This window comes from Leuciscus leuciscus (assembly GCF_965113295.1).
Source record: "Leuciscus leuciscus genome assembly, chromosome: 16".
Taxonomy (NCBI): domain Eukaryota; kingdom Metazoa; phylum Chordata; class Actinopteri; order Cypriniformes; family Leuciscidae; genus Leuciscus; species Leuciscus leuciscus.
The window spans coordinates 18591556-18602888 of record NC_138740.1 but is presented as its reverse complement, the minus strand read 5'-3'; the positions used below and the strand labels follow the sequence as shown (position 1 = coordinate 18602888).

At 37.1% G+C, this 11333-nt stretch overlaps 1 protein-coding gene across 3 annotated transcripts in view; it reads left to right on the top strand.

Moving 5' to 3' along the window:
- The window catches only part of tenm2b (teneurin transmembrane protein 2b), a 349866-nt gene that overhangs the window by 192223 nt on the left and 146310 nt on the right, over nucleotides 1–11333 (top strand). For 2 of the 3 annotated variants that reach the window (XM_082140876.1, XM_082140874.1), the window contains exon 1: nucleotides 7470–7843. The exons of the other annotated variant lie outside the window; for it this stretch is intronic. In XM_082140876.1, the coding sequence (XP_081997002.1) occupies nucleotides 7795–7843 (49 nt within the window). In that variant the 5' untranslated portion in view covers nucleotides 7470–7794. Of the gene's footprint in view, nucleotides 1–7469; nucleotides 7844–11333 lie in introns of those variants that run through there. 3 annotated transcript variants of the gene reach the window in all.

Sequence of the window (11333 nt, the reverse complement as noted above, 5' to 3'; positions counted from 1 at the left end):
ATGTGTGGTAAACACGGCAAGAATTTGGCTTAAATAACCTCTCACTATGACGTCGTTGCAATGCGGGTTCGCCAGAGGCTCTAAATAGTTGTGAAACAGACGCACCTTCATGTTAACTTTGTCTGAAGAGACGTCTAGACACAGCCACAGTACGACAATGAGGCGCAGCATCTTGTAATCCTCGTTATATGAGCCCAAAGAAAACGCTGTACTAACTCAAAGAACCAGTTTTTTATTTACCCTTGCACTGCAAACAAGCAGAGACATTCTCCAAAATGCGTGCAGGACTTCATTCACTGAGGCAGGTAGAGCTACTGTATGAGGTTTTGCAGACAGTTTGAGGATCCACTTGAGTTACACGGTTTAGTCACAGTGCACAAGCTCTTAGTATAAAGTTCAATTCAAGCTCTGGTATAAAGTATAGGCAAAATAAAAACGTTATTAACCAGTATTTTTTCTCATCAAACCTTTTTCGGAACAATAATGTTACATAATAAACGCATGAACAGAAACGTTATAATACTGATCCTGCTCGGAGTGAAACGATTGCATTTTTTTTCTTCATTTTTAAGCCCTGGTGACAAGGCTAGGCCGTATGGATGGACCCGATATTGAGAAGCCTTTTTCCAGTAGTTTGCAAATGTGTCAGCGAATGTACCCGCTCTGGTTTCATGGTAGTGGGGACCACGCTGTTGAAACGCACAGGACGGTGAACAAACTGTATTCTGTAGCCTTTTGCTATGGTCTTTAAGGTCTTTAATACCTACAAACGCAACGTCATTGCCATAAAAGTAAATGCAGATATTCTGGAAAACGAAAGAGCCACGGGACACACTAAACAGTTGCAAAACAGAGTGTGGTCAGTCATTTATTATTAAGATCAGATTCCAATCAGATACACAAATAATCGGATTTAGACTGACAGTGTGGACATATCCAAAGAAAAGTAATTACTCTTGACATGATAAAAAAAAAAAAAAAAAAAAAACAGTACACAATTTTCAAATATACACGACTGGTCAAAATTTTGGTGTTGATAAAATTTTTCTATTTTTTTTATTTATAATTCTCTTGTTGCATTTATTTGATAAAAAAATACAATAAAAACAGTAATATTGTGAAATATTATTACAATTTAAAATAAAAATGTCTTCAGTGTCGCATAATCCTTCATAAATCATTCTATTGATGTCGATTATGTTGATTTGAAACCAATTTTTTGATGAATAGAAAGTTTAAAATAATTATTTTGCTATTTGCTACTATTAAGGAACTAGTTTAATTATTTACAATTCCCATCACTTGGCAGGAATGACTCCCAATAACTTTTTCTTGTAGGACAAGTGTACAGTAATATCATATACATTTAGTGCCAGCTTACTATAAAAATAAAAATAAAAAGTCTGTTTCTTACTCAGTGAAGCGGGGTCAAAGCAGTCATTCTTTCTGCACTATAATCAGTCTGATAATGGCTCAGATTTATCAATTTCACAGGTAGCATTTCTCCATCTGCTACAGATCTTTTAACCCTCACAATGAAATGATAATGAGCTGTCGTCATTAATTGATGAAGGCATATAAATGAGCTGGATATGGACAGAAAGAAACTGTGTAGGCGAAGACAGAGGTTCAAAATCCTGCTGATTTTCTCCCACCAGGCTTCCTGCTAAATTGGCAATATCCAGATTAATGTCCTTTCAGCTCCAGGTTTCAACCTCAATGGTCATTAAAATCTAGATGGTGCTCATTTGAAACGTAGGGGGTGACTTCATTTGAAAATGAATAAAATAATGCCTGAGCCCCTGGACGTTGACATTCTCTTATATGCAGGTCGATCACCCAGCAGGCATTCTGACACCTGAATATCCTGCTCCACGAGGTGCTCCGTGTCCCTAACTCCATCGATGACACTTCGGTGGGGTTGAGCCCGGCATTTGCAGACTGCAGCCATCCGTGTCCGCATGCAAATGTTTCTCTTCCTCCCCGCATATGTCAGATGCTAATTAGCAAATATCTAATTAGTGTTAGAAGATTAATCACTCTTGGGAGAGACGGCTGGGGGGTTTCACCGATGTGATGTGACAAAGATAGTTGCAGAGCTGCTCCTTGCCAAACGCAAACAAATGGAATAAACGGATCGAGTTGTAGGATGTTCACGGATGTTCTTTAGTCAATGGGGTTAAAGGTGAGGCGGACGGACACATCACTCTGTGACATCGCCTTTAGCTTTCATAGCTTTCCTTTAGCGCTCTGTATCGTAAGCCTCGGAATAATTAAACACCTTAATAGAATGATATTTACACAATATTGAACAATGTTTTATAATCCCAAATAAATTAGGATCCCTAGGCACTGATACAAGGGTTCTAAAGTGGTTGTTTTTTTTACCTTTAAATAAATGCTAAACCATGCTAAATGTGAATATTACATTTAGCCTATATGCTTTTATCCCAAGCGACTTGCATTTTATTCAAGGTAAAGTATACATTTTATAAATTTGTGCATTCCCTGGGAATCGAACCCATGACCTTATAGCACCATTCTCTACTGATTGAGCTACATGAATATTAACATGAAACTAACCATTTAATCCTGCAAAATACAACATAAAGCATCATTTTTAAAAGGAGAAAATGCTGCACATATGCTTCATTGTTAATGTCAATTGTCATTAAAACTCTAGGGTATTCCATTGTAAACTGGCAAATTAAGCCATTGCAAATATGGACAGGTGAATAGCTGATAATAGCAAATAAGCAAATAAGTTCAAAGATGAACTTGCCCTCATCTTTGAAAACTGTGAACAAAACTACCAAACTTAAAAGAAAATATGACACAAACTACACTAGGAATGGGTTGCTTAGGTCGCTGCTTAATGTCTAATGTAAAATCTTGGATCTGGAGCAAAACTATCTCTAGCGTATTTTCCTTTCTTCAGCAAAACGTCACATGCGTGCAGGTGAACGGCGGGTTATTCTAATCAAATCGCTCTTGCTTTTATCTACACATTGAAAGCTGCTCCTCACGTAAAAGAGAATGTGAGAACTGGACAAGAAACGAGAGAAAAGGGCATAAGTAATCCCTCCGCCATTGATAGCCTTTGTTCTTCCTCGGCTGAAAGGGAATATTTGATCAGGGCCACCTCTCTGAACCACATTCATTTCACCATCCGCCTCATGAAACTGAAATTTGTGCTGTAATTAGTTATCGTCTCCCAAAACTCAATGTGATCTTTGAGAGAAAGAGAGAGACAGCTATTCATTAATGTTTCTCATTTGAAAGTAGAAATCACAAGTTTGTTAGTAAAAGCCTGTAATATATTCTTATTTCCGAAAACATTTTGGATGACTGTAGTACTGTTGCTCAGTGATATGACACCAGCATTTTTGAGTCACTAATAAATTTAAACACTATCTGCCCACTCTGAATTTCACTAATATGACTTGGGCATGAATTGAACAATTTGACTAAGTATGCAATTATGGCATCAGTTCACTCGAACTGTTGATATGTTGGAAGTAATTTGCAATATGCAAGGACTGTCAAGTGCATGGCTAGCGGCGTTTTAGTGCAACATAGCCAAAAGCAACTTCTGTGTAAGCGGTTTTACTGATAGCCCTTGGCTGCACGTGATGGCTGGGAAGGTGGACGTCTACATTCTGTTTTTTTTTGCTTAATTGGAGGCGTCGACAGTTAGGCACAGCCCTGGAGGAAATCTACAAAGACATTTGGTGTATATTAATGGTGGTTGATTGGCTCTCAGCTTCGGGAGGAGTGGGAGGTTATAACTGATGCAGTTGGCACAAACCCATCCATGCAAAATAACATTGGATTGGACGATTCATCCAGCAGAGGCAACAGCATTTAAGATAATTTGCATATCGTAGTGAGCTAGATGAGTGACAGCCACAGGCAGACACCTGTGCAGTGATTAGCCCAAACCCATGACAGCCTGCAGAGTGTAAGAACAGAGATGCACAAGGGAATGAGCCGCCGCATCTCAAGAGACGTCAGTTTTCCCTTGGTATTAGATTCTTTTTCTGTTGGAGAGTATTTTATATGTGCTTAATCACATTTTCATTATGTGCTTTTGCTTATTTCTGACCTCATCGATAATCATTACCTTTAGGATTAATATTACTATCTCTGCTTTTTTCCTGATAAATATTCATTATCCTGAAAATCTCCCATCAATATACTGCTCTTGCATCTGTAACATGGCAGAACAAATCCAGAAATCAGTTTTCATTACATACATTATGTGGTATCTTCCATTGTCTCTTTGTATGTATTTCTCTTCCTCTTGAAATGTATCTCATAAAAAAAAGAAATGAATTGTTGCTGACCCAATTGTGTCTACCTGATCAAAGCCTTGCGTACAGAAAAAGAAAATTCCAATGCTATACCAGGGTGTCTACAGATATAAACAAGTTAAATGTAAGACTTTTTAAGACCTTTTTAATGCCACTTTGAATTAAATTTAAGACCAAACCTGTGATGGAAATACACATTATATTGCATACGTATATGTAATATTTAACCTAAGTAATTGAAATAATTTAATATGAATTACTTGTTTATTGAACTAAAATCAATGTAACATTTGCAATCGTGAGAATATTCAGCAAAATAGCTCCCGTCATGTTATGTTACTTAACTATATCACACGTTATAAATTTAAAAAAAATCAACATTTTGAATTTTTACATCAGTATGTTTCTTCTGTGAGTTTTTTTATGTGTGCCGTTATGCTCATTTGTTTTGATTTCTTGAAGCCTACATTATCATTATCAATAGCTGTTTATGTAATAAAATCTGAATCATTCTCGCGATTCGATGTTTCACTGGTTATTTGACGGACATTAGGTCCGTCAGACTGGAGAAATTTTAGCGGTAATGTGACCAGAAATATTTAAGACCTATCGAATCTGAATTTAAGACATTTTAATACTTTTTAAGGCATTTTATTTGGAAAACTTTATTTAAGACATTTTAAGACATTTTAAGGACCCGCGGCCAGCCTGTATACATACTATGTGTGGATGTTGTGAACCAAAAAGTCGCTGTTTACAACATGTCTAAAATACTGAGTGGAGGAAAGATTGCTTATGGGGAAATGATTTAGTTCAGGTCTTTTAAGGGCCAGTGATGCTTAAAAAAATGTGATAAAGAAAAGTCTTTGAAAGTTATAAAATCTGTGGCAAGTTTTTAGAAATATATTCTTTGTTTTTGTGTTGGTTTTATGGTTTTGAAAAAACGTTCATAACCATCTTTAAGAAAAGTTCAGATTTAATGACTCTAAAATGTCACGTGGTGCAACCATCAAGTAAAAATAGCATTTACATGTACACCTTTTAATCATTCTTTTCTGAAATTTTTTTTTGAAGTTAGAATGTATTTTTATTACCAGTTGCCAATTAATAAATATCATTACGTTTTGGGGAGTCGCACCATGATATATTACAACCTGAACTAACCTTGCTTAAAAATTTCAAATCATCTGATATTTTAGGGCCTTATCACAGTAATTTGATCATTTTGAAATGATCATTTCCTATTTTATGTTTTTTTTCCGCATGTTGATTGGACCACATGACTTTGATTTGGCGCACATTTTTTCAAATTTTAATCAGTAGTGAAGCATTTTTATTATTATTTTCAAAAAAATAAAATGTATGTTAAAGCTTAGTTAATAAGGATTTCTTTTCAAGAAATTCATTGTTTTAATGGTGCTTTTTTCCTACATTATGAATATCAAAATTAATTTTAATTCGAAAATTAAAAACATGTTCATCATAGAATGTGTGTATTCATGTCATTGTGCAGTATGCCTTGGATTTTGAGCGTCATGTCATTGATCCTTATATAGCCTTATATAGATTAGCCAAATATAGCTGCCCATCATACTGTACAAAGGCACCAACCTCTGTAAGTACCACCACTTGGGTCTATTGAATAATCCCACTGCCATAAGTGCTCTCTCTTGGTTTGCGAATTGGACAGCTCTCATATACCCCACACATATTTATGAACATATCCTGCAGTCTAGTTATAGACCATGGTAGATGGAATTGCCAACATTAGTTAACTCGTATCGTCCAAACTTAGACTATATTTGCAGTATTGGTAGATCTGCCTGTTCTTCTGTCATGGGCGCTGGTCAGAGAGCAGCTTTATGAAAGTGGCTCAGAGTCAGGATGGGATTTAGGTGAGCAAAACTCCTCATAGGTCAGCGTGAAAGGATAGGTTCTGTAGAAGGGTTTTGCCCAGCAGGAACAGGAAGCTGACCCATATGGGATAGGATGGTGAGCAGCAGGCCAAGCTTGGCTATGTGAAGCCCAGCAGTCCCAGGGCAACAATGTGGCAGCTTGAGCTTCACAGGAGTATTGGACATCTAATGGTCAGTGATACCCTTATGATTACCACCTGAACAAAACATGATCCTTTGGATCACATTTAGTGACTGGGCTTCAAAAGCTGCTACAGCACTTGGTGTTGGCTCTAGACTTGTCTAAGTTTGGGGGTTTCAAACTTTTTGATGCCCGAGACATCCACATACACTGAAAAAAAAAAAAGGTTTTCACTCATAAATTGCTTTTGAAATTTACATAATAATTTCTAAGAAACGGCAAGTCAAATATTTAATTAAATGTAAAATTTGGAAGTAGAACTGAAAAAGTATTTTCTTGTAAAACTCACCCCAACAATCTTTGTTTTATTGTCATGATCCCCTTGTGAGGAGCTCTAAAAATATATTGCACTGTATACATACCGGATGTAGACCCATTTATACTTCAGTATATCTTTCACATTGTTACTGTAGCAAAGTGTTTTCTGGGAAATACTGAATTTGTATAAAATATGTTTGTTTGTTTTTTTCTCCTACCCAATATTAATGTTAGATGCATAAACCCAAAGATAATTATCAATTCAATTATTTATTTATTTATTTATTATTATTATTTATTTTTTGGTATGACACTTTTTCCATTAACATTGTATTCCAAAGCAGTTATTAGATTTGATAATATAGATTCTATTAAGCAATTGAATCACTATTTTGTGTCAGTTCTTTTCAATGGATTGGTCAAACTTGCCAGTAAAATTATTTAAACTTTGTGATTCTTCCATTTTCTGGATCAATCAAGGTGAGATTTTTTTTAGGTTTCAGATATGCAGAAAAGTAGATATAACTTATTAAAATACTGTATGCAGATAAGAAGCTAGTGAAACAATCTGTAGCCCTTAATTTAAAATGGTGACAACATTAAAAGCTGACTGGGTGTCTCTCTCTCTCTTATGCAAATGTAATCCTTGTATGAGTTAAATAATAATAATAATAAACAAACAAACAAATAAATAAACTATCGTGATATTTGACTAATCTGAGTCAAGCTATCCCTCACTCTCTCCATCATGACATGTCTCATCCCACCCCTCCCTTACAATATGCGCTGCGAGCATCTTGCTTTATGTGGAGTACAGAACAGGCACAGCTCCGCTCTGTCTCTCCAGAACTACACTCTTTTGTTCCAGGAATTCTCTCCGCTCTGCTACTTTTTAATTCATGTACATTTCTGAACGTTTATTTCCAAAACGAAGCAAAATAAAAGAGACGGAGATGACTGCGAGTGGGGTGTAGATCTGTCAACAGAACGCTGTTGCTGTGGGGAGACGCGTTAGTGTCTCTGTGTGCAGATTCACTGTCAGCACTGCGAAGTTTTAGGATCCGTTTCTCTACCTGTTTAAAAGGATTTCTGACTGACTTCACAGCCGGTAGCGGCGGCATCAGAGATGCACCACCCGGGCATACACAGGGCGAAAGTGCTCCACCACGATCCAGGTAAGAAAAGCCGCTTCACTCTTTCACTGACATCATCACGTAAACGGTCTGCAAAGACAGGCGCGTGCGGTGCGCGCGAAAGTGCCACGGGCAATTAAAGCGCGCGCGCCCAGGTGAGACGAACGACTTTCTCTGTCATGGATAAACTGATATATCTCTTAGTAAATATATGTCCACTTGTATTTCTATATTCAGATATTATGTACGCGACGAAATTCTGTAATGTTGTCAGTCAGATTCATCTTTATTTTGTTTATTTTGTGTTTTGATTTCTTTTTAAGCCAATGAATCACACCATTACATGCAACAATTACAACAATTGACTCTGGCTTTCTCTGGCTTCTTTGACACTGCCTAAGAAATAACCAGGAGAGAGAAAATGCTGTCAAGTTCACCGGTATTAAATAAGCTTTAACAACACAACTAATACCTTAACCTGTTAACCTTGTATCCCCATTTGGAACCCAAATCCAAGAAATGGAATGGCAAACCCAAAGTAAAATACATAGGCTACTGTAGTTCATGAAACCTTTGGACTTCAAACATTGTAGACTCTTTTGAAAGTATTTTACAGAGAAAATAACATTTTGGTAGCTTGTTGTCATATTGTCAGAATTAATTAAATCAATGATAAAGTTCAGAGATTTATGGGCTATTTTTAAGACCATGCTATGGAGACTAAAATGCTAACCATTTTTAGCTTAGCACATATTTTGGTGGTTTCACCCCCTTTTGCACTCACTGTTGATAGGCAAGTCCTGTAGACTCGGGTGTCTAACGAGTAATTTTCTCTAAATCTCTATAAAAACTCCAATACTAGCGAACTTACTTTTTTTGGAGCATGGGTAGAGGCTCTCCTCTTATCGGACGACAAGATTTTGCACGGCAGTTGCAGCTGCGTGCGCTTATTGTACTTTGGGATGTCAACCAGGTTTTGGCACTGGATTATTTACATGCCATATTATCATATGTGTACTATTCACTTTAATTATTATGGTTATTGAGATATATTGTCACACCCTTAATTAACACAATATCGATATTTCATGTTATGAATATCACAGTTATCAATATATCGTGACACCCCTACTAAATGGTGCTGTAATTATGTAATACAGTGCGATTACTGTAAAAAAAACAACAGGTTATCTGTTCACTACTGTAACCCGTTCATTTGCACTAAATATAAATGAGATTTTATGATTTGTATATAGAATTTTATCCTACACTACAGACATCTATTAGTACTACTACTGGGACAGTGCATCTTCACCATTTCTACCGTCTTACGACTTTTTGCAGTATCCTCTGGATTTATTCTCACAATGAATCTTTAGGGAATGGGAAAAAATGTATAAGCATCAAAAGAATACATAAGGCATCTGCAAAACCCGGGTGCTGCTCCAAAACATTGGCCATGTTTGCTCACCATCCACTTTGTTACCGAGAGAAATGTGTTCCCTGAAAAACAAGTAGAAATTACACACCTTTAAAATGCATACGGAATACAAACCTCTCAAAATCATAGTCAAGTCTTCTTAATTGTCAGTCTCGATGTGGCTGGCATGCTCATGTCTTTCTTGTTGCTTTGTTGCAGTTGCCTTTAAAACATACACACACACACACACACACACACACACACACAAACTGCAGTCAATCTTAAATTCCAAAAAAAAAAAAAAAACCGATAACAAACTACTGCTAAAGGTGCCTTGCCATAAAACGTTTGTTTAACTTAGTTAACATACAAAGTTATTTTCTCAACTAGGCTACTGGCCAACATTAACTACAACCTGAACAGAATTTCACACAAGTTATCTTAATGTTAATGTTAGCTGAGCGTTGCTCGTTAAAATTATTTAAATTCGGTAATTCAGCTTAAAAAGTCTTTTATAAAATGAAACGTTAGCCAAGTTTACTGTGGTAAAGTTTGTTAAAGCCATGTTGAGTAAGTGTTAACCTATGTTAAACTGGGGTGCACAAACCTGACAACACACACTCTTCCACTCCTGAGTTCCATCCTGGGGCAAAACCTGCAGCGCTGCCGTGTCTATCCCGGATGCGAGCAGTGCGACAAAAGACAATAGAACCCAATATAATCACTGACACTGTCTACACTGGATGCGGCTTGGTGTGACATGACAAATTCCAGACAGTAAACTGATTATCTAAAATCTAAAAATGATTATCTAAAAGTTCAAATCCTGTCAATTCAAATGTAAAACTTTTTTTTTTTAAAACCCAGTAAATCTCTTTATGTGGTGTTTGATGCCACCGAAAATTCCTATAATACAAAGGGAATCACAGTTATTTACTGTAAAGAGAATTTGCAGTGTTACTGGGTGATATAAATAACTGTACAAATTACAGACATGTCTAACAGTACACTTTCTGTTAACGGAAAACAGAAGCTTGAACATTTGACATAGGAAATGCCATGTTTCACAGATGAAAGAAAAAAAGAAAAAAAAAGTTACATTTCTGGGTGAGCTATTCCTTTAAGACAATGAAGTGAATGATTTGAGTAGGCTGTACTTATGCTTAATTACCATGACTAAGCAAAGAAGTTTCCAAGTGTGTTTTATTTATATTCTGTCTTTGTTTTATCAGCATTAGTATGATTCATCCACATGCTGTGAACAGTAGCCAAGAAACAATACAGTTAATAATGTGTCACTTTGAACCATTTTAAACTTTCATTTTGATTCATGCTGAAGAGGCGTGCAAATGACCGTTTCACAATGTTTTATATGCCATAATTTATCCCAAGCAACCTGCATAATGAAGAACAGTTGCATTTTTATCTGAAATACAATCCACATTGATTATAAATGCTCACAGAGTGAAACTCAATGGCTGTGAGATGGATTCAGTCATATTTAGCTGTATGATGGAGGGGCCACACATGGAGAAGACGGCTGGATAAATTGCCCAGAGGTCCAAACTGAAATTAAATGCTTTCCACCAAGACAGGTCCAGCAGACTGCTCTGGCCAGCGTGTGTGTGTGTGTGTGTGCATGTACACGTGTGTGGCAAAAGCGTGCTGTCTCCTGCAGAGAAAGAGATCTTTTTTCTTCATCTCTACACAAGAGCGTAGCTGTGCACTTTGGGGAGCCGGGGAGAGAACGTGAGCGAGAGCGGCATATCTCTGCTTTTACGAGCTTCTTAAAATTAGACTGGCATGAAGCAATTTACCTCGGCTTAGGCCTCTTAGCCCACAGATGCAGGAGATGGAGAGAGAAGAGGGGGAGATTGAAAAGCCTCCTGTCCAGAATATGTGATCAATGGCAGGCAGTTCCACCCTCCCCTTCACCGCCTGTCTCTATCAATTCAGAACTCAGTGGGCCATCACCCCTCGACTTCACCTCCATCCGCCTCTGTCTCATACAGAAAGACACTGTGGCGTTCAAAGTCCTGATCCTGCCTCCTCCACACACCCCTGCTAGAGAAGGCCAACAGCATCAGTGTGTTCCTGTTTTACAGCATGTAT